This window comes from Aplidium turbinatum, chromosome 3 (genome assembly GCF_918807975.1).
Source record: "Aplidium turbinatum chromosome 3, kaAplTurb1.1, whole genome shotgun sequence".
Taxonomy (NCBI): Eukaryota; Metazoa; Chordata; class Ascidiacea; order Aplousobranchia; family Polyclinidae; genus Aplidium; species Aplidium turbinatum.
Genome location: NC_137474.1, coordinates 38,203,232 through 38,231,066, shown reverse-complemented (window position 1 = coordinate 38,231,066; position 27,835 = coordinate 38,203,232). Strand labels below are relative to the sequence as shown.

Here is a 27,835-nt window from a genome sequence, read left to right as displayed (position 1 = left end):
GTTCACTCAAAAATGCTTTTTTTTCACATGACACTTAAAGGCATTCCTGAAGGTGGAGAGGAAGTTTTGCTTCCTTGCCTTCCCATTCACAAGCCTAAGCCTGGATAAGACAAAAAAGTCAAATAAAGCTTTGCAAACAATTTTTTTAATCTGAAGGTAATTACTATGTAAGGTGCCGTAAAAATAAAGTTTGCAAGAGATCTGGATACAGATACAAGTGTGTCTGCAAAAACTCCTACTACGCGTCGTACAGACGCGGCCGGCAACACTGCAGACGTAGAAGTAAGTTGTGCATATGACAGATTGACAGCACTGATGACTACAGTTACAAGAAAAGTAAAATACACACAAAATTTCTTAGTAGAACAGTAGTCAACGGTTCACGTATTGAAGTTTGTGTAACAAAGGATAATGAAGTTTATTCAAACATATATAAACTGCCCTGCCCCGACGGGACAGCGTTTTTGCATGCATGACAAAAAGCAAGATAGTTTTAATTTGTGTCCTAATGTGTTACATTCAGATTAGTAAAAGTTTGAGATAGTTTTTCACCCAAAATTTATTATTAGATTTCAATATCTGTGGTTTGAGCCGTGTTTGTTTTTTACCTCCATGCTTGATATGAGTCTTTTTTTTTATACATAACCAGTTAACAACACATCAGTCGATTATGAGAAATGCGGATTTCAGATGTGCTTTGAAGTTTAACTATTGCAACTTTGCATTTTTTGTCAGAAAATATAGCATCGTATTGAAATGGAATTGCCATTATAAACTAATTCAACTAATTTCTGTCTTGGCAACAATAGCGAAATTAGCGTAAAAAGTGGTGATATTGTTTGGCTATTTCAGGCTCCTATCCTACATACAGACGCCCTATAACAACCCATCCCCATACGGCCATCATAGAAGGCAAAATGTTGCGCTAAAAGTTGTAAAGGCTCTGGCAATTAAGAGGCTTTTAGAGAGAAGACAATAACAAGGATAATGGCTACAACATTATTGGATGAGGTTGAAACCAATTGTTGGTTACGAAAAAATCACTCATCTGTGTTTTATAACACTTTCTGTTTTGTTGCTTTACATGGTTTACAGAATCATTTTACACATCAATTCAAACAAATATTGAAAACTGTATTTGTGTCACCTTTACATCATTCATGTTTTCAAATATATAAACTTTTGTGCAAAATTACTGACGATTTTTATGATATCCTCCAACGATTTCGAGCTTCAATCACTTTTGCATTTTGCGTTTCTACAAGCTGTCACAAACTATCTTATCGAATTTCATGAGTGCAAAACTCTCATTTCATCTTTCAATAAACCGCAGGGAAAACATGATGCAAATCCAACTTGCGTTTGCAATGTAACTCTTTACAAAAGCGGCTTTCTGCATCCAGAAATGACTTGACAAGTGATGTAATCAGGGCCGGATTTAGCTGATGGGGGGCCCGGGGCACTTTTAGATCGGGGGCTCCCCTGCAAAAAAACACCTCTGCGTCTACAGTAGCATCCAGCACTGCACAGCATTTTGCAGAAACTTCAAAGGCTGAAAGGAAGAAAAAATAACACAAAATCACATTTTTTCCACGTAGGGGGCCCTTCAAAAGTCGAGGGGCCCAGGGCACCTGCCCTTTATACCCCCCTCTAAATCCGGGCCTGGATGTAATCGTGTTTTTGCATTGTGATGATATAAACGGACAATAAAATATTCATCGTCATTTTCGAAGTGATATATTGTATTTATTATTGTCTTACAAGCTTCTAAATAAAAGCACTGCAGCCAAGTAAGCTAGAGTGAAAATACACAAAACTTTAAAAAATAAAATAAAATTTTAAAAGTGCTGAAAAAATATCTTGACATTTGCTGTCATCCTGTGAATGTGAACCATACCAAAGTATAGCTGCTTAAATATAAAGATACTAATCACTGCTCGTAGCTTTTTGGCGAATTTGTTGGGTAGTTCAAGGGTGAAACAGGTCAGCGTGCTGTAAAACCTGTCAATTTCACGTTGACAGGCCCGGATTTAGGGGGGGCATAGAGGGCAGGTGCCCTGGGCCCCTCGACTTTTGAAGGGCCCCCCTACGTGGAAAAAATGTGATTTTGTGTTATTTTTTCTTCCTTTCAGCCTTTGAAGTTTCTGCAAAATGCTGTGCAGTGCTGGATGCTACTGTAGACGCAGAGGTGTTTTTTTTGCAGGGGAGCCCCCAGTGCCGGATTAAGGGGGGGGCGGACTGGGCTGAAGCCCAGGGCCCCCACTTTTGGGGGCCTCCACCTCAAAGAAAAAAATCTACTAATTTTTTAGTTGGACAGCTGGAAATTACTGCTTTAATTCGTATCTCAAACAAGCAAGAGCGGCTCACCCATATGTGCTGCGGTGCTGCAGCACCCCTGCCCAGCCCCAGTTATTCAATTTTTCTTCGTTTTTTTTTTAACAAAAAACATATTTATTTGATACGGTACTTTCATATCCGAAAATGGTACGGATTACGGGTCAAAGTTATGATAATGCTGCCAATATGAGTGGCAAGTATAACGGTCTTCAAGCTCTTCTGCGCGAGAAATGTAGTGTAGCTCATTATGTTCCTTGCACAGCACATTCACTTAATTTAATCGGTAGCCTAAATGTCCTGTAGAAACATGCCGTTCTGCCGCTGAGTTTTTTGAATTGTTGCAAAGCCTTTATTCATGGCTCGTCTACTCATCGTTGGAAAGTCCAACGAAAATTCCTAGATGGTTTGCCTGTTTTGAAGACATTATCTGGTACAAGATGGTCAGTTAGATATGATGCAGTTCTTCTTCTATCGAGTCTTCTAAAGTTCGTTGATACACCACAGATTGACACATTCTTCCGCAACGGAGTTATACACTGACAGGTCTCACCTACTGCGCCGGGTGGCAAGCCAAGGGCAAACAAGAAGGTGATCCGCTGCATAGGCGTAGCCAGGGGGGGCGAAAGGGGCCATGCCCCCCAAATTTTCCAAGTTTGGATTCCGAAGTTGATCCCTTTGTTGAAAATATAATAAAGTTTGTAGAAATTTATATCGTTTTCCAAAACTTCTGGCTATTAACCCTTTGAAGGTTGGGGGGGGGGCTGTCAATTCAACTTTTTTGTATCAACAGTTGTATATCTAAAACCACTGAGGGTGCGACTACGAGATTTCTTGACTTTTCCTAACTTTTATTCACCTCTATTGAGCTGAAATTTTGAGCGAATAAAGGTTATAAATTGAGAGATATAAGGCATTTATCAGCACATCCTCTGAAATATTTCATATTCTATTGTTCAAAATTTTTCCACCAGCTGGATGAAAGCAATTAATTTGGCCCATGTCTCGTTAATCAAGTGATTTAAATTGAGATTATGTAAAAAAAATTTAATCACAACATTGCAATGCATGTTTTTCATTACTCTATCAAAAAATACCAAATATTTCAAACATCATAAGTCACATCAACATTTCAACGTAAGTTATATAAGCAGTTCTAAAATTTACATAGTTTTAATTTTCGGATATGCTCTGCGTGAATAATTTTACAAAGTGAATCCCAAATTTTGAAACCGTGCCTTAAAAAATAACAGAGATATCACTCTTAAAGCATAAGAAGAATCGACAGCCCCCCCCCCCCCCAAACTGAGCAAGACTCCAGGAGCCCAACCGCCTAAGGCAGTGGTTCCCAACCTTTTTTATCCGATGGACCCTTTTTGTCGACATTCAGATTTAAATTCCCCCCCTATAAGTTTAGTTTGTTAAAAACTCATTTACATTAATATTGTAATCTAAGTGTATATTGTAAGAATATATTGCAATCTAAGTCTTGGAAGATAAACTAAACTTTCACTAGTAATAAGCTTTTTAGCCTGTAATATTCCTTTTCATACTAAAATAATTTAATTAATAAAGAACGTTGCTGAAAAGTATTTTATTCAAAGAATACATTCAAAATTTAAAAGTGATTGCATGTAACAGTCTGTGTGAAGATTGAGATTTTTTGTTTCGACAACTCATGAATGCTTGAAGAGTATTGGAAAGAGCACAACGAATATCATTCTCCACGTCTAATCTGTGTCTCTGTTTTGTTTTCATTTGCAAGAGTTGAAAAACCTGATTCGAAGTGGAAGCAAATGGAAGGATACTTCTCTGCTACTTTGGAATAGGAATTACACATTAATGGCTAAAATCCAGTGATTGATTTTTCTCTGAATAATGCTTACGCAGACGATCTGGCACTCCTGCACTCAGCAGGAAACTGGCAGTCACTGGAGAGGAACCTCAGCCAAGACATGCAAACACTATCAGCATACCTCCAGAAATGGAAGCTACAGCTCAGCAAGTCAAAGACAGTGTCAGCGGCCTTCCATCTTAACAACCGGGAGGCACAGCGTGAGATAAACATTAACATTGATGGGAAACGCCTGCCCTACTGTGCCGAACCTAGCCTACATACCTCGCCATAACCCTAGACAGTATAGGGTGGCTCGTTTTTGAACTTTTTTTTTAAATTCTCTCGGAGTAGTGGGGAAATGGTGGCAATGAGTGAGAAAACAATCATGACAAAATTTGAGATTCGTAACAAATTGTCTTCAGCCTCCTCATGGGGCCCAAAAATTGAAAAATGGGGTCAAAAACGCAATTTTTTTCAAAAATATTTTTAGTTTGGGTAGATACAATATTGTTTAGATATATCTAAATAACCTAAAAAAAAAAATTGAAGTCATTTGAACTATTCCTTCAGCTTGCTCACAGCTTCTGAAAATTTTCATTTTGCTGAAAATTTCGCATTTTTGTTTGTGGTTACATAACTACAAACTTCGTCAGTGACGTAAATTCAATTAAAGGACGTCACTTTTTCCTACCAAATTAACCCAATTTCATTAAAAAATGACGCAACAGCTCAGAGCAGGTCTATAAAGAGAAATACAATGACGTTTATAGCTGGCAAAATGTCTAACGCAATTATGTATCATGTAACCACCCACAAAAATGCGAAATTTTCAGCAAAATAGAAATTTTCAGAAGCCGTGAGGAAGCTGAAGGAATAGTTCAAATTACTCCAATTTTTTTCTGGACATGCACAAGTGTTTTCTTTAGACTGGACATGCAATAGGAATAGTTCAAATGACTCCAATTTTTTTTCGGACATGCACAAGTGGGGCCTGGCTCCTTCATCAGAATGCGAGTGTGGTGCCACGGAACAGACCGCAGACCATGTCATCCATCATTGCCTAACCCACCGGTCTCCACAAGGTGCGCATAGTCTGAGGGTCCTGGACGACGAGACTGCTGAGTGGCTGATGATTTCCTACCCTCCAATTTAGCCTGAAAAGATCGCTCATACGCCGTCATCAACAACCAGCACCGATGATATTTCTTTAAACATAGTAACATGTTCAATTGTTCGTTCTAACTTTTCTCTTTCAATTATCAAGCTTGCTAGTGAAAGCTTCCAAAGCATCTTTAAATAATCCTGAGCGATACTGACATCTGCTCTTGGAAGGGCCACTCAAGCTAGGATAGTCGAAAAGTAGAGGCCAGACAAACCGTAGTCCCCCCGCGGCCAGGACAGCAGAGCCTTCTAGTACCTTAAGACAATCTCCTAATGACAGTGACAGAAATCAATTAGCCTACTCTCTCCCAATCTGCCTTGAGCCAGAAGGAAGCAGTTGTTCCAGCCAATTGTTCACCAAATCAAACGTCATATAAAAACCGTTATGGTCTACTTAACCTAGCTGGCATCTTACGTCATGGAAATTGCTAGAAAATGTCCAAATATTGCACCATCGTTCGTAAGGCCTGATGAAATATTGCATCATTGCCTTTCAACACCGGTTTGAATTGCGTGACAATGTCTTTCACTATTGCGTCACAGTACTGTGTACATGCATTTGAGATATTGCTATCTATTCTGGTCATTCGTGAAATGGTTGCTTGAGAGTTAGTCGCACATTTAACTGTTGGCTTAGTGCTTGCTAGCTGGACAAAAATTCCGTCTTTTATCCAAGTAATCTGTTCTGTAGTGACAAGTTTTAGTGGTGTACGGCGTTGCATCCCACTTTCGACAGCCAGGTGGCTAATTTTACAGGAATACACTTTTGAATAGACGTTTCAAAAGAGTGTTTATTTTTCGGTCATTACATGCAGACGAACGGATTTGGGAATCTTATGTTACAATTTTCCCACGAAGAGATTATGGTTTACCGCTGTGACCATACAGAATAAAAGACGTTTTTGTTAGCTGGTAGGCCAAGAAGCATAAAGAATAAAAGACGTTGTTGTCAGTTGGAACTTAGAAGCACAAAGAAATAATAAAAGAAGATCTTGTTGGTTGGTAGTCTACAGAAGCAAAAGATTAAAGCCGTTTTCTTCTCAGTTGGTGCAGAAGAATTAACACTTTGCTCCTCAAAGGGAGGCCAGATTTGGCCCCCCCCTCATATTTCCTTGGATTATTTGAAGCACAGTAACGCCATGCACTTGGTTTTTCTTGACTTTTCCTAAAATTGCCAGGCGGATGTGATGATATTAAATTTGATGCTAAAAGTTGTGTAGTTTTCTTGTAAATTCAAGATTTTGGTGAATTTTTGCTATTTCTAGCTAACTTCCAGCAAAGCGTAGTAGTGTTATATGTAACTTTGCTTTATTATTGTGTTGCTTGTGGAGATTGTGTTGTTTGTGGAGATTGTGTTGTTTGTGGAGATTTTGTTGCTGGTAGCTAAATTGCATAGACAACGGCGTGACGTCACACCAACACGTAGAGCTGTCAAGGAAATAATTTATTCTTACATAACCTACACATTGCATATATCGCGCGGTGAGAAATGATGAGATCAATAATCCTTATAATTGATTTTGTACTGATATGGTGTGGTGAAAAATGAATCTTCCCTAGCAAAAAAACTTGGTTTTGAGCAGATTTTGAGAACTTACATAACCTTTATTGGATATTAAGTTGCGGGAAATGGTGATATTAATACTCCTTATATTTGATTTTGCACTGATATGGTGTGGTGAAAAATGAATCTTCCCTAGCAAAAAAACTTGATTTTGAGTAGATTTTGAGAACTTACATAACCTTTATTGGATATTAAGTTGCGGGAAATGGTGATATTAATAATCCTTATATTTGATTTTGCACTGATATGGTGTGGTGAAAAATGAATCTTCCCTAGCAAAAAAACTTGATTTTGAGTAGATTTTGAGAACTTACATAACCTTTATTGGATATTAAGTTGCGGGAAATGGTGATATTAATAATCCTTATATTTGTCAATATTCCTTAGAATTGATTTTTGTGCTTATATTGCTTGGTGGGAAGTGATTTTTTAAAAAAGTTTCATTATATATAATTTTATTAAAGAAGATATAAGATATTCAGCGGAAGCTTGGGTTCTATAAAAGAGTAGGTAGATTTCATACTGGATTAGTCGCTTTGAAAAGAAGTGAGGTTGCTTAGTTATGGAATCAAGCTCATTCAACAGGTGAGTGGTATTTTTAATTTTTCTTTATTCAAACTCAATGGGTTTCTGAAACATTCATTTCGTTAGATTTTTAGATGAATGCTCGCGAGATTACGAGTGTGGAAAATGTCATAAGACATTTAAAGAAGAAAGGTCTCTCCATTCTCATGTGAACTTAACGTGTCTTTTCTGTCAACTGTGTGGTGTTATGTTTGGAAGGTATTTTAATTTCCTTGTTTTTGTTAAGTTATTTGTTTGGGGTTTGTGTAATACTTATTTTTCCTTAAATTCTGATCTTTCCATGAAAAAAATTCCGGCTGGGTGATAGTCCTAATGGGGTTTTTTCTTTGTAGTGTTCAGAGTAAGGAGCGGCACAAGCACTCAAACGTTCAATGTCGATTCTGTCGCCGAGATTTCGATAAACACTGGAGAGTTAGACGACATGAAAAATATTGCGGCAGGTGTCGCAAATGTAATGTTTCGTTTCAAAGGTTAGTTGTATGCTCACACTAGGTGGTGTTTTTGTGATTAAGCTCATTGATAGTTTTTTTTTTAGTCGAGAAGATAAACTTTCACACCAACACAGATCGGTTAGACACCCATGTCCAACTTGCGTTTTTTTTTAGTCGAGAAGATAAACTCGCACACCAACACCGATCAGTTAGACACACATGTCCAACTTGCGGGCGAACATATAAAGAAAAATGGGGACTGAGCCACCACATTAAATCGAAGCACAACCCTCCCCAACCCAAGATGAAGGAGGCTATGCCAACAGAAAGTGGATCGGCAATTTGGTAGATATGATGTTAAAATAAATGGCCTAAGGTAAAGTTTATTAAAGTGTTTTATGAATTTTTAAATTTTCTTTTGTATTATAGGGGGAGTTTACCCGATGAGGCGTTTCTCGAGGTGGAAGAAGCAACCTCCCCACCCCTATGGTAAGCTTGTAAGGTATTCCTAATAGAGGATAATTAAATAAAAATAAAATTTGAAGTGGAAATGGATGTTAAAATAAATGGCCTAAGGTAAAGTTTATTAAAGTGTTTTATGAATTTTTAAATTTTCTTTTGTATTATAGGGGAAGTTTACCCGATGAGGCGTTTCTCGAGGTGGAAGAAGCAACCTCCCCACCCCTATGGTAAGCTTGTAAGGTATTCCTAATAGAGGATAATTAAATAAAAATAAAATTTGAAGTGGAAATGGATGTTAAAATAAATGGCCTAAGGTAAAGTTTATTAAAGTGTTTTATGAATTTTTAAATTTTCTTTTGTATTATAGGGGAAGTTTACCCGATGAGGCGTTTCTCGAGGTGGAAGAAGCAACCTCCCCACCCCCATGGTAAGCTTGTATGGTATTCCTAATAGAGGGTAATTAAATAAAAATTAAATCTAAAGTGGAATCGGGTGTTAAAACTATATTAGTTAAAGATGTGAGGTTATGTTTATAATATTTTATTTATTTAAACTCCTCTGGAGGGTGTTATGAAAAATGTTTTGTAGGGGGGATGTTTCTGATGGGGAGTTGTATGAGGCTGCGAATGAATTCTCTCAGAACAGGGAGCGGTGAGTTTGTTTGGACTTTTGTAAGGTTGTGTTTTTATATATTAAATATGCTTTTTTTTCTAAATAGTGAGCGGAGTGAGGACCCTCTCTCTGATCTCCAAATACTCGAAGAGAAGTGGTTAGAGGAGGAGTTGATGCCTTTCGACTCTCAGACCGAGGGACTCGTGGAAGACTGGAGGTGAACTTGTGTAAACACTATTTTAATCCTATGTTCAATGCATCTAGAAGGAAAAAAAATATATATACTTAATTAATTTCATATTATCAGTTGGTATATACAATGAGAAAACCTTTAATAGGTATGCATTTTTTTTTTTTTTTTTTAAGGACGGTAATTGAGGAGTTTGACTTTTCTTGGCTGTGGTAGGCGGATGTATGCTCGTCATTGGAGGAGTGTTCGCACGCACCAAGTCCTGAACAACCCCATCCAAGATCGATTGAATTTCCTTCTTCAGCCTGGAAATGCTCAAAGAAGAATCAACGAACTTCACCAAAATTTTATCCGTAGCATTTTTTTGCGACAAAAGACTAAGTTTAAGCTGAACATAAGTTTCGGTTTTTTTTTGAAACACAAGATTACTAACGAACTCCGTTATTTTCACCCATCTTCTAATAATTTTCTGTTTTTTGACCACACCATTTTAATTTCGAATTCTGATGATTTTAACCGCTTTCTTGATCGAATCTCCAGCAGAGATATTGATGAGTTTACTTTAAAGTCTAGAAGTGATTCACAATGGGTCTTACAAGAGGTATCTAATGTCACATTTTATATCACAAAACTGATTGACCATCCGATCGGGTGTTGTTGTGTTCAACTGCCTCAGTATATTTTGAATAATCGCTTCCTGAATGCATTGAATTGTTCTATAAACGGTGTCTATAATGATCGGTTATGTTTCTTTCGTGCCCTCGCTCTATCTCGAGGGTATTCCCCCTCTGATCTTGAAGTTGAAACGAAATTCTTATTTAGAGTTTTTTATGAGATGCCCTGGACTCCTGATTATAAGGGTATACACATGAGTGAGTTAGATCGAGCTGAAAGTGTGTTTTCAATTAATATCAATGTGTACGAGCTTGATTGTAATGGATTCGCGATGCTTATTCGAAGGAGTCCAGCAACATTTCCTACCACTGTACACCTCAATAAGTTTGAAAATCATTTTTGTTACATTTCAGATGTCAATCGTTTTTCTCATTCGCTGAAATGTTCAAACTGTGGGAAATTGTGGAAAACCCATTTCCATCTACTGCGGCACAGTAAGTCGTGTGAGAATGGTTTGAAGCAAATCTACCCTGGAGGTGTGTATACTTTATCAAAAACAATCTTTCAAAAACTTGAAGATGAAGGGATTTTCGTTCCTCAAAATGATAGATATTTTCCCTTTCGCTGTGTTTATGATTTTGAAACCCGATTTAACACGTCTGATGTTCCTTATCCAACCCCTCACGTGACATGGTTCTCTCAGCACATACCAGTTAGTGTAGCGGTAACAGGAAATGTCCCGGGGTTTGAAGAGCCGGCTTTTTTTCTCGATGAAAGCCCGAGAGTTTTGATTGAAAAAATGTTGAATTACTTAGAACAAATGTCCAAAAAATCCTTTGAGGTTCTTTCAAGCAAATTTGAGTATGTTATCCAGGCTCTAGATGAAAAGTTATCTGCGCTAACAGAGGGTGTGAAGGGTAAATCTTATATTCAAAGGCTCAGGAAAGAATTTTCCACTTATCTTTCACAACTTCCTGTCTTGGGTTTTAATTCTGGTCGCTACGACATGAATATAGGAAAGGTAGAAATGATATCCTATTTGCGAGAGAGTCTTGACTTTGTTATTAAAAAAAATAATGATTTCATGGCGGTTTTGACAAAACAGTTTCGTTTTTTAGATGTTAAAAACTACCTCGCTCCCCACTCCAGCTACGCTGGATATATTAAAGCATACGGTTGTAGTATGCAAAAAGGATTTTTCCCATATGAGTATCTGGATGATTTTAAAAAACTAGATGAGACAGCTTTACCCCCTCAAGAAGCCTTTTACAGCCGCTTGAAAATGGAGGGTATTTCGAATGCTGATTATCAACATTGTCAGGCTGTCTGGGAGGATCGAAAAATGCAAACCTTAGGGGACTTTCTTAAGTATTATAACATGCTTGATGTTGTCCCTTTTCTAGAAGCGGTGACAAAGCAGTTTGATTTTTACAAGGGGCTAGGTGTTGATGCTTTTAAAGAGTGTGTAAGCATTCCAGGTCTAACATTGCGCTATCTCGTTTCTACTATACCTAGAGGAACATTTTTTACGTTGATGAGTGAAAGAGATAAAGATCTTCACCAGAAATTCCGGAAAGAGATTACAGGGGGTCCCTCTATTGTTTTCTGCAGATACCACGAGAAGGGTGTAACTAAAATCCGCTCCCTGGAGTTTGGAGATGATGCCAATATTTGTCAAAAAGTGGTAGGCTATGATGCAAACTCACTTTACCTTCACGCCATTTCCCAGCAGTCTCCAACCAGTATGTTTATCCGTTATCGTGAAGAAAACAATTTCCGCCCAGAGCCGCAATTTACCCACTCTCGGGAGGCGTTGGAATGGCTCGAGTATGAATCTTCTTGTAGGGGTGTGTTTATCCGACACCGATTCAACTTAGGAGAAAAGCGTTTCGGTTCATATTATGCAGATGGTTGGATACCTGAAACTAATGTTATTTTTGAATATATGGGGTGTAGATATCATGGCTGTGACTGTCAGATGAGGGAGGGGGGTGAGGAATGGAACCAGGAGATGGTAGAGAAACGAGAGAGAACTGAGAAAAGGAGTCGTGAGTTGCGTGAGATGGGCTTAATCGTTGTAGTTATGTGGGGTTGTGTTTGGCGAGAGGAGAAAAGAAAACCAGATGTGAGGGCTTTTATACAGCAAGTGAAGCTTACAAAGCCCCTTAAGTTAACAAAAGAAAATATCCATCAAAAAGTGATGAATGACAGTCTGTTTGGCTTCCTTCGCTGCGACATCCGAGTCCCTGCACATTTAGAAAAGAGATTCGAGGAGTTTCCACCGATATTCAAAAACACAGAAGTCAGCATTGAGGATCGCAACACCTCTTTTGAAGTGGTATTTGAAACATGGCTTAGAAATGACGAGGGTCTATGAGGTCATCCAATACAGACCTGAGGCGTGTTTCAAGTCGTTTGGTGAGACAGTGGCAGAAGCGAGACGTCGAGGTGATTCTCACCCAGATGAGGCCATCATCGCTTCCACATGGAAGTTATTAGGAAATAGTTCGTATGGTAAAGTCCTCACCGCTAAAGACCGCCATAGGTTGTGGTCTTATTGTGATGAAGAGAAGGCAAAACGCATGGTTAATGAGCCTAGATTTCTTCATCTTTCACCACTGAAAGAAGGTCTCTTCGAAGTCAGTATGGAAAAACGAAAAGTGATTTGGGACTTACCTATTCAAATAGGGCAAATGGTTTATCAAAATGCAAAGCTTCGTCTTTTACAGTTCTATTATGATTTTCTTTTAAAATTTATTGATAGAAAAGACTTTGAATTAATTCAATGTGACACCGATTCATTATATTTTGCTATCAGCGCCTCATCTTTAGAAGATGTCGTTAAACCTGATTTAAAAAACGAGTTTTTTGAGGAATGTGGAAAATGGCTACCAGAGCAAGCTTGCTCTCAACATAAAAGCGACTTCAAAAAACATAAATTGTGTGGTAGTGCTTAGGTGCAACACCCCTGTTGTAAAAAGGAAAGTAAGTTCCAACTTCGTACACCTGGGCTTTTTAAAAGCGAGTATGAAGGAGACGGCGCAGTGGCATTAGGTTCCAAATGTTATTATTGTTTTGGGGAAAAAAATAAGCAGACGAGCAAAGGCATCACCATCCGTCAAAACCCACTCTCAAAAGATGATTACCTTAGTGTTTTAAAAAGTAAACTCTCGATAATTGGAAAAAATACCGGGTTTAGAGTTCACAACCATAGGATGTATACATACCTCCAGGAACGAATTGGTTTAAATTATTTTTACATCAAACGTGTTGTGCAGGAGGATGGGATTTCCACAAGGCCTCTGCGTATATGATTCAGTATATTGTTTGTCTCGTTTTGTTTTCATGAAATATTTGCGTTACTTTTGTGTATGCATTATGTTTGTTTTTTCTTAACTTAAGGGTTGTCATGGGAAAAAGTTTACTGACACTCCACGTTTTGTTTATTTATTTTTTGTTATTGTTATTATTTTCTCTTGTATTTTTTCTTATTGTTATTATTTTCTCTTGTGAGGATTGGGTTCATGTGCTTTTTTTTTTCTTTTAACTCACAGCTTTCTGTTGTTTTTCAGAAATTTTATAGAAAAAAAAAAAAAATTTTACAATTGTTTGTTGAAGAAAAATGGAAATCGCAATCATCGAGCTCGAGTGGGTTCAGGAAGAACTCCATAAAATTTTGAGAGAAATCGGATGGGAGGAGGAGGCTGTGAGTTCTTTCACAATAAAAAAAAAATCATGACGTCTCTCTCTTTTTTCTAATGCGAATTTCGCTTTTACAGAAAGAATTAGAGGAGTTATTAGAAAGAATTGAGGAGCGGCGAAGGACCTTGCTAGCGATTTTAGGAACTGTAAGCTTATTGAAAGTATATTTATTTTTATTATGTTATTATAATTATTTGATTATAATTAATTTAATTTTTTATTTGATCAGTTTGGTTTGATGGGGAGGGTGGTGGTGGAGAATTCCTACTTCTTGAAATTAATTCATTCATGTATTCTATCTTCTTTTTTTTTTTCAGGACAAGGGCCAGAGTGTGATGGTGTCTACACACAAGTTTTTAGTAGAGATTTTTTCAAAAGTGACGAAGAAAAAATAACACTGTGGCGTTATCTACCTTTTTTGTCTTGCTGTTTTTTTTGTTTTTTTTATTGGAAATAAAATAAAAAATCAAATAAAACTTATGTGCTGACTGACAAAAGAAACAAGACAGTATAGTTTCAATCATATTTTATTGACAAATCGTACAAAACGATCACACAATAGAATCTAATTTGATACGTTTTTGAGGTCAAAAAGCACTTGGTGATTGATCCTTTAGGACTTTTAAATATTTGAGCATTTCTTGTAGTTGGTGTTGATCTTCTGGAGTTGGCAAGGGATACGCTTCATGATAAACCTTCACATTCACTTTCCCATCGATAATATAAGAGAGATAGGCAGCTGGCGCATAAACTTTCCCACTGGTAAAATTCAAATCAATTTGTTGAGGTAGGAGCTCCTCTTTCACACGCTGGATATGCTCGCTATGAGGACAATAAGTTGAATCTTCTTCTTTGCTCCAGTATAAAATTTGTAAGATATTTTTCGTGGAGGGGAAAGCAAAAAACGGTTGTTTCACAATTAGCTTTTTCGCGACTTTGCAAAGTTGTTCAGGATGAAAGGCTTTTCTTCCGACGCGAACAGATAATGAAGCTCGTCTTAAGTGAGGATTAAATCCAATTTCATGCTTCACATTGAAAGTACTGGCAATGTCAACAACTTTTGCTGTAGCACGTTTAAGTTTTGATTCTTTAGCTAAGTCTTGTTCAGCCTCATAGAATGGTTCATAATCATACGGTTGTGGCGCATAGATTTGTGAGATTTGTTTCTCCATGCTTTCCAAATTGTCACTTAAAAAAAAACTCCACCCTTTTTATACAGTAAAAAAAAAAGAAAAAATGAGTTTCCCCTTTTTCGCTAATAAAGAGGAATGTGTTTTTTGAATAAGTATCATAAATTAAGCATGGATACCCAGCAATTGGCAAGGGTTTTACAGACCGACCCATATGCAAGGACAGTTTTTAAAGGAGTTTTCGCGAGGGATCAATTGATGGAAGTTGACTTTAAAAACCCTAGCTTATGCGTTATCAATCTCGACAGATCCGATCAACCCGGCTCACATTGGGTAGGGATTTTTATTGATGAAAACCACAAAGCGACTTATTTTGACCCTTTAGGACTCCATCCAATGTATCGAGAAATCTATCTCTTCCTCCGCATAAACGCAACCTCAACCAAGTTTAATGAACAGACAGTGCAAGGTTTGATGGCGACATCTTGTGGTCATCACGTTTTGTTGTTCGGTATGCTATCTGCAAGAGGGTATAAGTTGAAAGAGGTCTTGAACATTTACTCTGATGATCTATCAAAGAACGATGAACTGGCAAAAAAGTTTATCACTTCACGGTTCAATCGTGTTTTATAAGCAAACGCCCGACCATTCATCCTTCAGAAAGAAAATGAGTCCTGAAGAGAGTGCACGTCCAGCCTCTGAGGGGTCTTGGGGTCTGTTTGGGCAAAAAGTTCCACACAACGAAATTGCGTTCATTTGTCAAGTTATCATTGTGTATGCTGTCATTATAGCAAGTATTTATAATCTCTCGACTGGTGTTGAACAAAAAGATCTTTGGATTTCCCTGCTCAGCTCCTGCTTAGGTTATTTATTACCGAATCCAGTCATCAAGTAAACATGTATATTACTCTCCCTTCGAATGCCTCCATGAATGAATTTCCAGACAACACACTCGCAAATTTCAAAGTAAAGCTTCCCATCAAGTGAGATTGGAGGGGGGATGGGAGATGGGGTTATCAGAAATCCACTTCCCAATCAACTTCAACAACATCTCAGCAAAATCCTGTATTATCGTGGTAAATTGCATGGGCGAACAGCTTCACCTCTCTTTCCCTGATGGACACTGTGATTCACCTAAAAAGCTTGTTTCGATTTTGAATTCGTTAAGCCAACAACTCTATCGGAAAACAATTGAGGGAGGTGTTTCGCGTGATGATATTGATGCTCTTTGCGTCAAACCAGCTCATGTGTTTCAAGTGCATTATGATAATTTTACAAGAAAACTTACATTTGAAATCATGGAACGAGCCACCCTCGTTTTCTCTCCGCGTTTGCGCACAATACTCGGCTTCGCTGAAGATTTTCTCTTACCCGGGAAACACACACTCGAAAATCCTGTGAATCTCAAGTCGGGTTTTTATTCAATGTATGTTTATTGTGATTTGCTTAAACCAAGCATGGTTGGAGATGTTTATGCCCCGCTTCTGCGTGTGATTCCACTCGATCGAAGATGGGGAGAGTAGCCTATGTATCCAAACAATATGAAAAAGCGCAGTACTACCCATTACAACACAAAAGTTTTGATACCATAGAATTGGATTTAAGAACAGACACTGGAAAAAAGATGCCATTCCTTCCAGGACGTGTTGTCGTGATTGTGCATCTCAGAAAACAACATCATGCATCAGTCTGATCCAGTATCTTATGAAAAATATTTTATTGATCAAGCCGGAAACGGTCTCCCGGTGTTTCATGGAGCTGAATTTCAGCGAGGTCATGGTCTTGCGAATATATTCTCTTCAGCTGCAAAAATGGTGATGCCCTTCCAAAAAAAGACAGGAAAAGCCATTGCCCATCAAGCAATCCGTTCCGGCTCAGAGTTTCTAGGAGATGTTTTAGAAGGAAAAAATGCAAAGCAGGTAGTGGTGAAAAGAAGTAGGGAGGCTGGCTCTAACCTTCTTCACTCCATGATGAATCACACAAATAAAAAGCGCAAGCAACCCTCAAAAACATTCAAATCAAAGAGAGCAAAGAGGAAAGCAAGAGACATATTTTCTTAAATGGCGTTGGTTCACCCTTTGTCTTGTGAGTGCTTGAAGTCAGAGTTGAATCTTTTCAGTGTGAATCCGACGCAAACCAGCGTTGAAGATGGAAAATGGATAGAATTTCAACCATTAAACAACATTTCTGAACGCGGTTCTATTGAATTTACCGTGAATTCCTCTGGAAACACTTATTTTGATTTGTCCAATTCCATGCTTTTTGTGAAAGCACAAATCGTTAAAGGAGATGGGACCGATATAGCTGCACAGGCGGCTGTGGCTGGTACAAATTATTGGATGCATTCGCTGTTTTCTCAAGTGGATCTTTATCTCAATGATAAACTCATTACAGCTTCAGACAATACTTATCCCTACAGATCTTATCTCGAGACATTGCTCAGCTTCGGACCAGCCGCCAAAGACTCTCAACTCTCCGCATCAATGTGGAGTAAAGATACCCCATCACACATGTCGGATCTTGATCAGAACAATACCGGTTTCATAAAAAGAAAAGGCTTGACTGCAACTAGCCGTCAAGTCGGAATGCTGGGAAAACTTCATTTGGACGTTTTCTTTCAAAATCGATATTTACTGAGTGGTGTTAATATGAAATTGCGTCTCATTCGTTCTAAGCATGCTTTCAATTTGATGGCAGCTGCTGCTGCTGAGTTTAAAACCGTCATAAAAGAAGTATCTCTTTTTATTCGACAAGTGAATTTAAGCCCAGCAGTCATCACAGGGCATACAAAAGCATTGCAAGTTTCAAATGCAAAATATCCTATTCGTCGTGTTGTTACTAAAACGTTTAGTATACCACGTGGAGATATGAGTTCAACGCATGAGAATGTTTTCATGGGTCAGATGCCGAAACGTGTTGTGATTGGATTTGTTAAAAATACGGCTTACAACGGTGCATACAATCAAAATCCATTTAATTTTGAACATTTTAATATCAATTTTTTATCGTTGTATTTGAATGGAGAACAGATTCCTTCAAAGCCCCTAACTCCAAAATTCTCTGACCCACCACAGTATGTTCGTTCGTACAGCACCCTTTTCACTGGAACAGGATCTTTTTTTAAAGATTTGGGCAATTGTATTAACTACTCCGATTATGGCAAGGGTTATTCCCTATTTGCTTTTGATTTAAGCCCAGATTTGAGTGATGGTGGTTACTTTGATCTTGTAAGGCACGGCACACTTCGTTTGGATGTTAAATTTGCTGACGCCCTTGCTCATTCTATCAATGTTATTGTATATGCTGAATTTGATAATGTGTTGGAGGTTGATAAAAATCGAAATGTGATGTTTGATTATTCCGCTTGATAAAGTGTTGAAAAAAAAAAAGAAATGAAAAAAAAAAGGTAGTGGTCTATAAAAAGACAATAGCTGGATAGAAAGAAAATAAAATCATGACGAGCACCAATGAAACCGACAATCGAGGGGTATTTGCTTGTCAAGAACCCGGCTATCCGTCTATGCGCCATGTAGGAAACCGCTTGCAAACATTTTATAGAGGCGGAAGAGCTTGGTTCAGTCATGGCGTTAGTCCTTCTTGTCTCTCCCTCGCAGAAGCTGGTTTATATTACACTGGCGATCGCGATCGAACGAAGTGCTGGTATTGTGGTGGTGGATTACAAAATTGAGTTGTGACTGATAACCCTTGGGAGGAACATGCAAAGCACTTTCCTTTGTGCGAGTACGTGCTATGCTGTAGAGGTCCTGAATATGTTTACGGAGTGGTTTCTCAAACCCCTTCTATAGAGCGAGTGCGGATTCGAAACCCACACATCTCTAATCTAACACGAAGAATCATGAATTTAATGCACATGGGCACTCCGGCTGGGAAGGTTTTGATGAGAGGGCAAGCCATACCACAACAGAGAATCACAGCACTTTCGGGTTCCAGAGAACAGAGTCCGGGAGAAGACATCGCAGAAGTTCATGACAGAGGAGAGTGTAGTGTCTGTCTGACTGCTCATGTTGATACATTATTTTTACCATGTGCTCATTTATGCTGTTGTGCGTCTTGTAGTTCCGCTTTAACAACGTGTCCTATCTGCAGACAAGATATTGATCGCAAAATAAAAGTCTTTCGAGTGTGATTTATATTGTGTTGCAATGAAATTTTTCGACAGTTATAGTAATGGATTCGCGCTGGAAGCACCCCTTCAGTTGCTTAATAGCAGGTCCGAGTGGGTCTGGAAAATCCTTCTTTACAGATAAATTCATTAAAGAATCATCCCATTTAGTCAACCCTCCCCCAGACAGAGTGATATGGTGCTTTTCAGAATGGCAACCATTATACGAGACTATAAACAATGTGGAGTTTGTTGAGGGGCTTCCGGATCTGTCCGGACTTGATACTTCTAAGAGAACACTACTCATCATCGATGATTTGATGGGAAACCACGATGAGGCGATTTCTGATATTTTTACTAAGAAGTCTCACCATAAAAATTTAAGCGTGATCCACATTGTGCAAAACTTATTTCATAAAGGAAAGGGTCATAGGACTGTGAGCTTAAATGCTCATTACTTAGTTCTTTTCAAAAACCCACGCGATGTCACACAGATTCGACATTTAGCAAGCCAGATGTACCCTTCAAAGTCGAAATTCATGGTTGAAGCGTTTCGTGATGCGACAGCTCCACCACACGGATATTTACTTGTTGACCTCAAGCAAGACACACCGGAAAAGTTACGATTAAGAACGTCTATTTTTTCCGGGAAGCAACAAACTGTTTATGTTCCAAAGTGATAAAAAGAGCCGAGAGAACACTTTTTGACTCATTTTCTCATGATGTCAGCGAGGGTTAGACGTCACGCTAGAACGTTTCACGTTCTTACAAAAGCGAAACCCAGTCTACGGAAGGCAATCATCAAAAGCGCGGACAAAGACTTGGTTAATACTTTCTGTGAGTGCGCTCTCAATATTTTAAAAGGGAACGTGACTCTCACACCAAACCAGAAGCAAAAGCTCTTTCGTCATAGAAAGAACTTGAGAACTCTTGCAAGCAAACGCACTGCGCTTTCTAAAAAAAGGAAAATTTTACAAAACGGCGGTTTTCTCGGAAGTTTAATTGCACCACTTATTGGGGCTGTCATTCCTGCTATAACAAGTCTTTTCACAAGGAAGTGATGATGCATGCAAAAAAGATGGTTTTGGTGGATCCCCGAGTTTTGAACAACCCTGCTTCCAACCCCACCTCAAAAATGCTTTCGAATTTAGACGAGGAGATGAATACCATCTTAAGCGGTGATTTACCGGATGATGAAAAAGCGAAATTATATCAGCAAATTTTGCAACGTTACTTAACCTACCAAGAAAAGAAAAATCAACCTATCCGGATTCGAGTTGAAGAAGAACTGCCAAAACCTAACCATACAACGACTCCACCAATTGAGCTGAGAATATTAGATAGCGTCCCAAATTCAAAACGAAAATCAGCTCAAGATCTTCTTCAATTAATGAAAAACTCTGACACCATAAGCTGGAATGAGTTGGGCGAGGTGAAAATAAACGATAAATTACTCTCTGGTTCAAATGTACAAGATTTAATCAATGATGTATTGAGAAAAAGAAAAAATTTTGAACCGATAGGTTGGAAAGAATTTGGAAACGCTTTAAAACAGATCAACACTCCACAAACGTTAGTTGGGAATAAAGAACGGTGGGCCTACATGCACCCTTCTGCGCCAAGCAGCTCTCTGGGACGAGAACAAAAGCAAAGCAAACCTAGTCGATCAAAGAGGAAAAATACCAAACAGAAATCGAAACAATTTGTTTGGTCGCCATATTAAAATATGTCTTTGAAGGAAATTTATTACAACCCCCGTAACCCTGGGAGTTTTGGTGGCGTTAGTGCTTTGCAAAAAAGTTCAAAAAAGCCTATAAAGAAAGTGAAAGAATGGTTAATGGGACAAGACACCTACACATTACATAAACCAATCAAAAGAAAATTTACGAAAAGGCAAGTGATTGTAGGAAGCATCAACCAACAGTTTCAAGCGGACCTGTGTGATTTATCAAAGCTGAAAAAACACAACAAAGATTATAAATACTTGTTGACATGTATTGATGTGCTTTCAAAATACGCCTTTGCTGTCCCTTTGAAAGATAAAACTGGAAAGAGCCTAGTAGAAGCTTTCTCTCACATCATCCAAGAACGAAAATGCGATAGCCTGCAAACCGATGAAGGAAAAGAGTTCACCAATCGTCTATTTCAAGCTTTTCTAAAAGAGAACAACATACATTTTTTCACAACAAGAAATGAGACTAAAGCTAGCATTGTAGAAAGATTCAACAGAACGTTAAAAACAAAGATGTGGCGATACTTCACGGCGAAAAATACTCTAACCTACATCGATGTCTTGGATGATTTATTGTGGAGCTACAATCACAGTTATCATCGCTCAATTAAACGGACTCCTGCCTCGGTTAATAAGGAAAATCAGGAACAAGTTTGGCAGGTTCTATATGGAAAGCAACGACCCCTCAAAGGTTCCGAATTTCAGGTTGGAGATAAGGTTCGCATCAGCAAGGTGAAGCAACTGTTTGAGAAAGGTTATATGCCTAACTTTACTGAGGAAATTTTTACCGTTTCAAAACGATTCATTGGAAGCCCTACTCTTTACAAACTAAAAGACTACAACAACGAAGAACTCCAAGGTCGTTTTTATCCTCAAGAACTTCAAAAAATCACAAAGAATGATGATGAGTATCTAATTGAAGCTATTGTCGGAGAACGAAAACGAGGAAGGAATAAACAAGTACAAGTGAAATGGTTAGGTTATCCACCTGAATTCAACACTTGGATCAATGAAAAAGATTTAATTGCTGTGTGACTTCGTTTATGATTTCTTCGCTTGTGCAGTCCAATAAAACAAACTGTTTACAATTTGTGTGTGTGTGGTATATTTCAATTATACAGAAAAACAACACCGACGGAATAATATTTATTTACACGATTTATTAACGCTCCAAAATTCATCACTAAACAAATCAGGTGAAGATTGAGATGGTGTTTCAACCTCCTCAAATGAGTCATAAATCTCACAGAGACATTGGGCGTCGCACCCTCGATGCTCACATCTCCTAGAATCCCACTCATCAGTAGTTTGAAGGGGGACTTCGACGCTTTTTTCTTGAAGAGGTATTGAATCTTCTTCATCGCTTTCCTCCACATCAAATATTGGAGAAGGGGCTAAGAAGGGATCACAAAACGTGTGTGGAGGTGGAATGTCTCCCTCGCGATCGGATAGGTCGAACCTTTCAAAAACACCTTTAGGTGTTGAGTTATTGAGAGGGATAATACATCTTCGGCGGTCGGATTCATATCCACTATCTTCATCATCACTATCCTCACTTTGATTCGGGTTGAAGTCTTGACGGAAGAACGCCAAGTGTTGACGGAGGTACCTCTTTTGTAGATCATCACCCCCTCTCATCACACACCAAATCTCTTTATCAGACATTCGTTTAAGCTCGTGATAAGACATTTCTATAATTTAGAACATTAGTACTCCTTTCGTGTTTATATACACACCAGAGTAGAAAAAAGGGAGAGTGACAGTCAGGATCCAACAGTATTAATATTTTAATGGAAATTAAAACACAAAATCAATTATAAGGATTATTGATCTCATCATTTCTCACCGCGCGATATATGCAATGTGTAGGTTATGTAAGAATAAATTATTTCCTTGACAGCTCTACGTGTTGGTGTGACGTCACGCCGTTGTCTATGCAATTTAGCTACCAGCAACAAAATCTCCACAAGCAACAAAATCTCCACAAACAACACAATCTCCACAAACAACACAATCTCCACAAACAACACAATAATAAAGCAAAGTTACATATAACACTACTAAGCGTGAAATGGATTACATTGCGATAACAAGCCATAAGCTCATAATTGCTTCGTGCATCGACATGCGCGAGCAGAGAAAAACGTCCTCTTGTTTTCCTTTGTTTGGTTTGACCTCAATAATACAAAGCACGTTATTTCTTACGCTACAAAAGAAAAGCTAGTGATCAAAAAGCTGTTAATTAGAAAAAATAATAGCAAACGTTTTTTGCCTTATCAGCTCTACAAAGAAGAATAGCAATCCATGATCAAAATAGTAGGCTATGTAGGCCACAAACTATTCAAAACAGTTGTTTCAAGCAGATAATATTCATTGACGAATAAAAAACGTTGCAATAAGAAATCTTGGGTAAAGGCACGAAAACCTGGTTTCGAAATAAATGTTCTATGGAAATACTCTCATTGACAAGCATTGCAATTGCGGAAATGTATGACTGCAAATGCTTTTGGGAGAAGCCGTAGAGAAATAGCGTTTTTGCAAACAGTAATTGTGAGATACACTCAAAATTATGAGATAGGCTCCATTTACACGTAGCAGCTAACTCGATGGCGTCCCTTCCCTGCTTTATGTCGCTTGTTCTTATGTCCTGCATTTTTGTTTCACCGTGCACTGTGTGTTGTTCCAAAGAGCGCAAAATAAAGATGATAATGCCTCATGTACATTACAAAATATTTTGTAATGTAGACAAGGCATAAAGTTAGGCGTCAGATTAGACAAAAAACAAATCAGCTTTCTTGATCATTGATTCAACATCTGAATACGTTGCGCCAATGTACAGTATAAGAGGCCGGCTATTGTGAAGTCCCGCCATTTATAAACGATCCGATTATACCAAAAGTGAGACAAACTAGTGGATCAAAGAATAAACAAACAATGCTGAGGAAACTAAATCTAAGTGACGAACAATACCGATGTCTTCATTTATCTTGGAAAAATGCTGCCTAAACTTATCAACAAAAAATACAGTAAATAACGGCAAGGATCCCGAAAGCAGAATTTGCTCGACTTTGGCATGAATTTAGTCAGACATCTACAGTAATAATTCCACACATACAATAACGGGCTCTCAACGGCTGTAAGATACATAATAATCAACCTGGTTCTGGGCGGTTTGTGTAACAGCTTAGGGGAAGACACTACTTGAAATGATGCACCACACAAAAGATTTTCTATGAAGACTGAGTAAGGTGGGTTTAGACTACGTGCGTTTTCCGTACGTCTTTGTTGCGTTGCGATTTTCGTGCGTCTTGTCTCAAACAGCTCGCGTTTACACTACTTGCGGTTTTCTTGCGTATTTTGGAAAATATAGGGTATTCCCCTACATTGATGTCAATCAGCTGATCTAGTTGACATCTTCTGTCAATGCGATCATTGCAATACATTTTGAGCTTTACTTCCTCTGCACAAATGACTTTTTCACAGAAAGAAACAAGCTTATAACACAAGTACAGTAATGAAACTCTAGCCTACACTATCTATCAGCACACTATGATATCAAAGTAGAACACTTTTGAGGGTCATAGTAGCCTATATTGCAAATGGAGAAACCAAAAAAAAAATACTTAACAATATGAAGTGCAGAGTGGCACCCAGACTTTTAAAGCAATGCCAGAAACCTTTAATTGCACCGAGTGGGTTGTTATGTTACGGTAATATAAACTTTGTTGCCTGTGGACCAACACCAAGACTGCACCATTGTAATTTTTGGACAGGCTATGCTTTTATATGTGACTTTTAATAACTTTGGATTCTTAACTCATGTTTAGCAAACATTTCGAACACCAAACTGTCTATTTCTGAGCTATATATTTTTTGATTAGATTAACCTCGCATTCCAGCCATTTTGCTCCTGACCTTATTATCTTTGTTCAACAACCTTCCTTGTTTCATGACCTTTGTAAAATAACTTTGAATTCTTTGTTCGCTTTTTAATAGATTGTTTTTTTTTTATACGTTAAAACTAGATCACAAGTCCACTACTATAAATGTGGCCTTGTTCATATACTGTAGTGCCTACATCTAAGTCAGTGAAAATGGCAAATAGCCTACCCCTTGGAGTCATCAAAAACCTTGGAAAAGTGCTTTCCTACTGTGCACTCAGCATAAAGAGCACTGAAAATGCCTGCATTGTAAACCACTGAGCAATGCATATTTGTGATAAATATACAGTAGGTATGAGACCTCAAAGATCACTATCACTTGTGATGGACTAAATTCTCTGATTGATAGGCTATAGTTTAATAGCTGTTTATTTTCTGCTTTTATAAAATATTATTGGGCTAATACAAAAAAACTGAATGCTATTCAATCTTATTTGTTACCAGCGAATCAAAAAGACAGAATTTTTGCATGTTGGCAGTTTTCTGTATAATTGCTTATAGGTTATGCACAGATAATGAAAAAAACAGATGCTACAAATTTGGTAGAAGCAAATAAAATAGCACTAACAGAATTAAAAAGGTTGCAAAGTCATAACAAAGAAAAACATGGACAATTAATTTTTTGTAATGACAATGTTGACAATGATAAACCACCATTATAATTGACGATCTATGGCTGTTATCAACAAATCTATAGGCCTACAAGTGCAATGGTAATAGGTAGTTAAGTTATTCACAACAACAAATCATTTGCAGCAAACAAATGCTCTTCCATTAATCTGTCTAATGATGGAAATTACAATTTTCTATATTAACATGTTTGTGTCACACACGTATGGAATAATGTCAGTTAATGTTACACTTTTGTCAAAACAATTCTTAATGCCTAAGAACACATCTTATAACATGATATGCTATATGTGTGTCAGGGATTCATAGTATTATAGTATAGTATGAATCCCTGATGTGTGTTCTTACCATTCAATTCCTTTTAAGGGTGATTGTAATGAAATGCACAGCCAAAGTAATCATAAAAACTCCTGACTTCAGAATAATTCATTTTAAGAGTGATTATAACAAAATGCATAGTCAAAGTAACCATAAAAACCCATAACTTCAGAACAATTGAAGGGTATTATATAATATCTTTTAATACACCAATGAAATAGGCTATAAGCAAAAGTTTACATGTATACTTTTGGAATATTGTATCATACTAGAGTATAGGTGTATATAGTGCATTAATTCTGATATAGTATATGCCCATGATAGTACAATGACTATGTAGTTCAAATTCTTTATCATTGACTTTGCATCTTGATGAAGTAGAAAGTGCAAGACTTCAAATTTCAACAGTAGAAGAATCATCACGAGTCCAATAAGACCACAAACATATCTGCAAAACAAATCAAATTGCAATCAACGACGATACACATAAATGCACTTTTTATGTTCATAGCAAAATGTGACTGAGAGACATAGCCTATAAACCTCTGAAAAGGAATATTACTTTATTTTGTGTACAAAGTACAAGCCAAAACAGTGTTCGGTGATGGCAATTGCATCAGGCACACTTTGTTTTTATGCAGTATATATGATCAAGATATGCATTAAAGGAATAAGATCATCCTCATATGAGGTTCTGGGGCCGAGGGTCCATCCTAAAACAAACTAATGTAAACTAGGTTGTATAATAGGAACGATATAGTAAAGATATAGTAATCTACAAACACATTGCTCACTCAACTAGTTGACAATTAATTTGGCCTATTTCAATGTATGAGGTGAAATGTGTCTACACTAAGGGAAGTTTGGTCCACACTAGCAAATTTTCAAAATTATATTGAAAGCCAACACAGCACTATAGCCTACAAACCTTCAACAAATCAATCATTAAAATCTCTTTGTGGCCATGATGAACATAAAATGTTTAAAACAAAGCTTTAATTTGAAATCAAAATTTGTGTCACAAACTTCTACAGAAGTCCAGTTTTGATAAACTTGGTAAAAATAAAGTGTGTGTCTTGATACAAAATTTACATTATTAGGCTTTTAAAGTGTACGAAATGTCACCAAAGCAAGGTAAACTTTCATAGGGGGCAAGCATCCCAGACCCCCTTTCACTCTGTTTGTTTTTAACAAATTTTGCATTGTCTATGTTGTATTACATATTTCCTTTGTTTTAAACTTTGGTGCCCCCCCCTAATGTTTTTATAGATCCGCCACTGGACATGCCTAGCATGTTTGTGTTTGCGATGACTTTTAAAAGTTAAATATGCCTTCGATTGAATTCATTTTTCTTTGTTGAAATGCAAATGAAGCGATATTGCATCAAAAGCCTCTAACAAGTATGTGAAACTTCTAGGATTAACCTATCAAGGATTTTTCAGTCAGAGGATAAAGATTCAAAAACCAAACCAATTGTAAAAACAAAATAATAAAGCCAACAAAAGAAAAGGTGGCAAAACCATAATGGTTTTAAGTGAAATAATCAGCACTTCCAAATATGGAATAGGTATTTGGTATAATCATTAGCTTCATACTTTCAAATAACATTTAGGTAGTAGGAACTTGATATTCAACTAGTCATTTTACTCACCTTCTGGTAGCCTCCCATAAGCATGGTGATCACTGGTTGGTTGGTTTTACTTCATAACTTTCATAACATAAGTTTTACTTCATACTTCACTGTTACTTCATAATCATAGATTTTTTTATGTGTGACAATCTATCGAACATAAAGTTCAAAACGGTGGCCTAAACCATGAGGAATGAAAAATAATTAAGTTTGATCTGAAAGAAAAACACTACTGGGAGGCATCTATCTTGCTTAAAAATACAATAAAACCCTTTCAAAAAGTCTAAACGTCAGCAGAATCTGCCCAACAAGTCACTTCTGATGTGAAAAGTAATTTTTCTATCAATACTTCACAAAAAACTAACCTACCTCGGCGTTTTTTCGAAAAGCTACTTTAGACTGACTTAGCAAATACGCGACCTAGGATCGGTTGCGTCAGCTTCAGCTTGCATTCAGATGGATCGCTTGCAACGGCTTGCGATTGTCTGAGTGCAAACGCACGAAATACGCGCGCAATGTAAACACTCCCATTCACTTGTGTGTAATGGATCGGGCGATACGTTTTAAAATATCACGATAAAAATAAAGACCTTGTGGGAAATTTTCGAGAATCATAACACGATGCAAATACCAAAAACGCGTAGTTTGCATGCTGGTCTAAGCTGGCCGGCAACCACAAAGGTAGACAATACAGGCAGTTTATAATTCGATAACAGCGCAATAAACATTATAAATACGTAAACCGACAATTTTCTTTTACAAACATTTTACGTCTAATAGTAAATTTTCCCCCAACAATTTTTTGTAAAGCGCTTGCAAACCACGGTTTTGTAAAATA

The 27,835-nt window shown here is 37.6% G+C and overlaps 3 protein-coding genes and 1 long non-coding RNA gene across 4 annotated transcripts in view; 3 read left to right on the top strand and 1 right to left on the bottom strand.

Moving 5' to 3' along the window:
* Positions 1-27,835, bottom strand: part of LOC145767011 (putative inactive peptidyl-prolyl cis-trans isomerase-like 6) — a 162,908-nt gene that overhangs the window by 26,876 nt on the left and 108,197 nt on the right. The window lies entirely within an intron of this gene.
* LOC145766779 (uncharacterized) lies at positions 9,397-12,253 on the top strand. The gene has a single exon (XM_082578486.1). It carries the CDS (start codon positions 9,397-9,399, stop codon positions 12,166-12,168), a length of 2,772 nt encoding a protein of 923 aa, XP_082434612.1. The 3' UTR covers positions 12,169-12,253.
* Positions 10,204-13,913, top strand: LOC145767657 (uncharacterized). Its single transcript, XR_014288827.1, has 4 exons — positions 10,204-10,285; positions 13,364-13,497; positions 13,571-13,639; positions 13,811-13,913. It is a non-coding gene; the product is annotated as an uncharacterized LOC145767657 (long non-coding RNA).
* On the top strand, positions 16,684-17,991 carry LOC145766778 (uncharacterized protein F54H12.2-like). Its single transcript, XM_082578485.1, has one exon. The coding sequence runs from the start codon at positions 16,684-16,686 to the stop codon at positions 17,989-17,991; it is 1,308 nt and encodes a 435-aa protein (XP_082434611.1).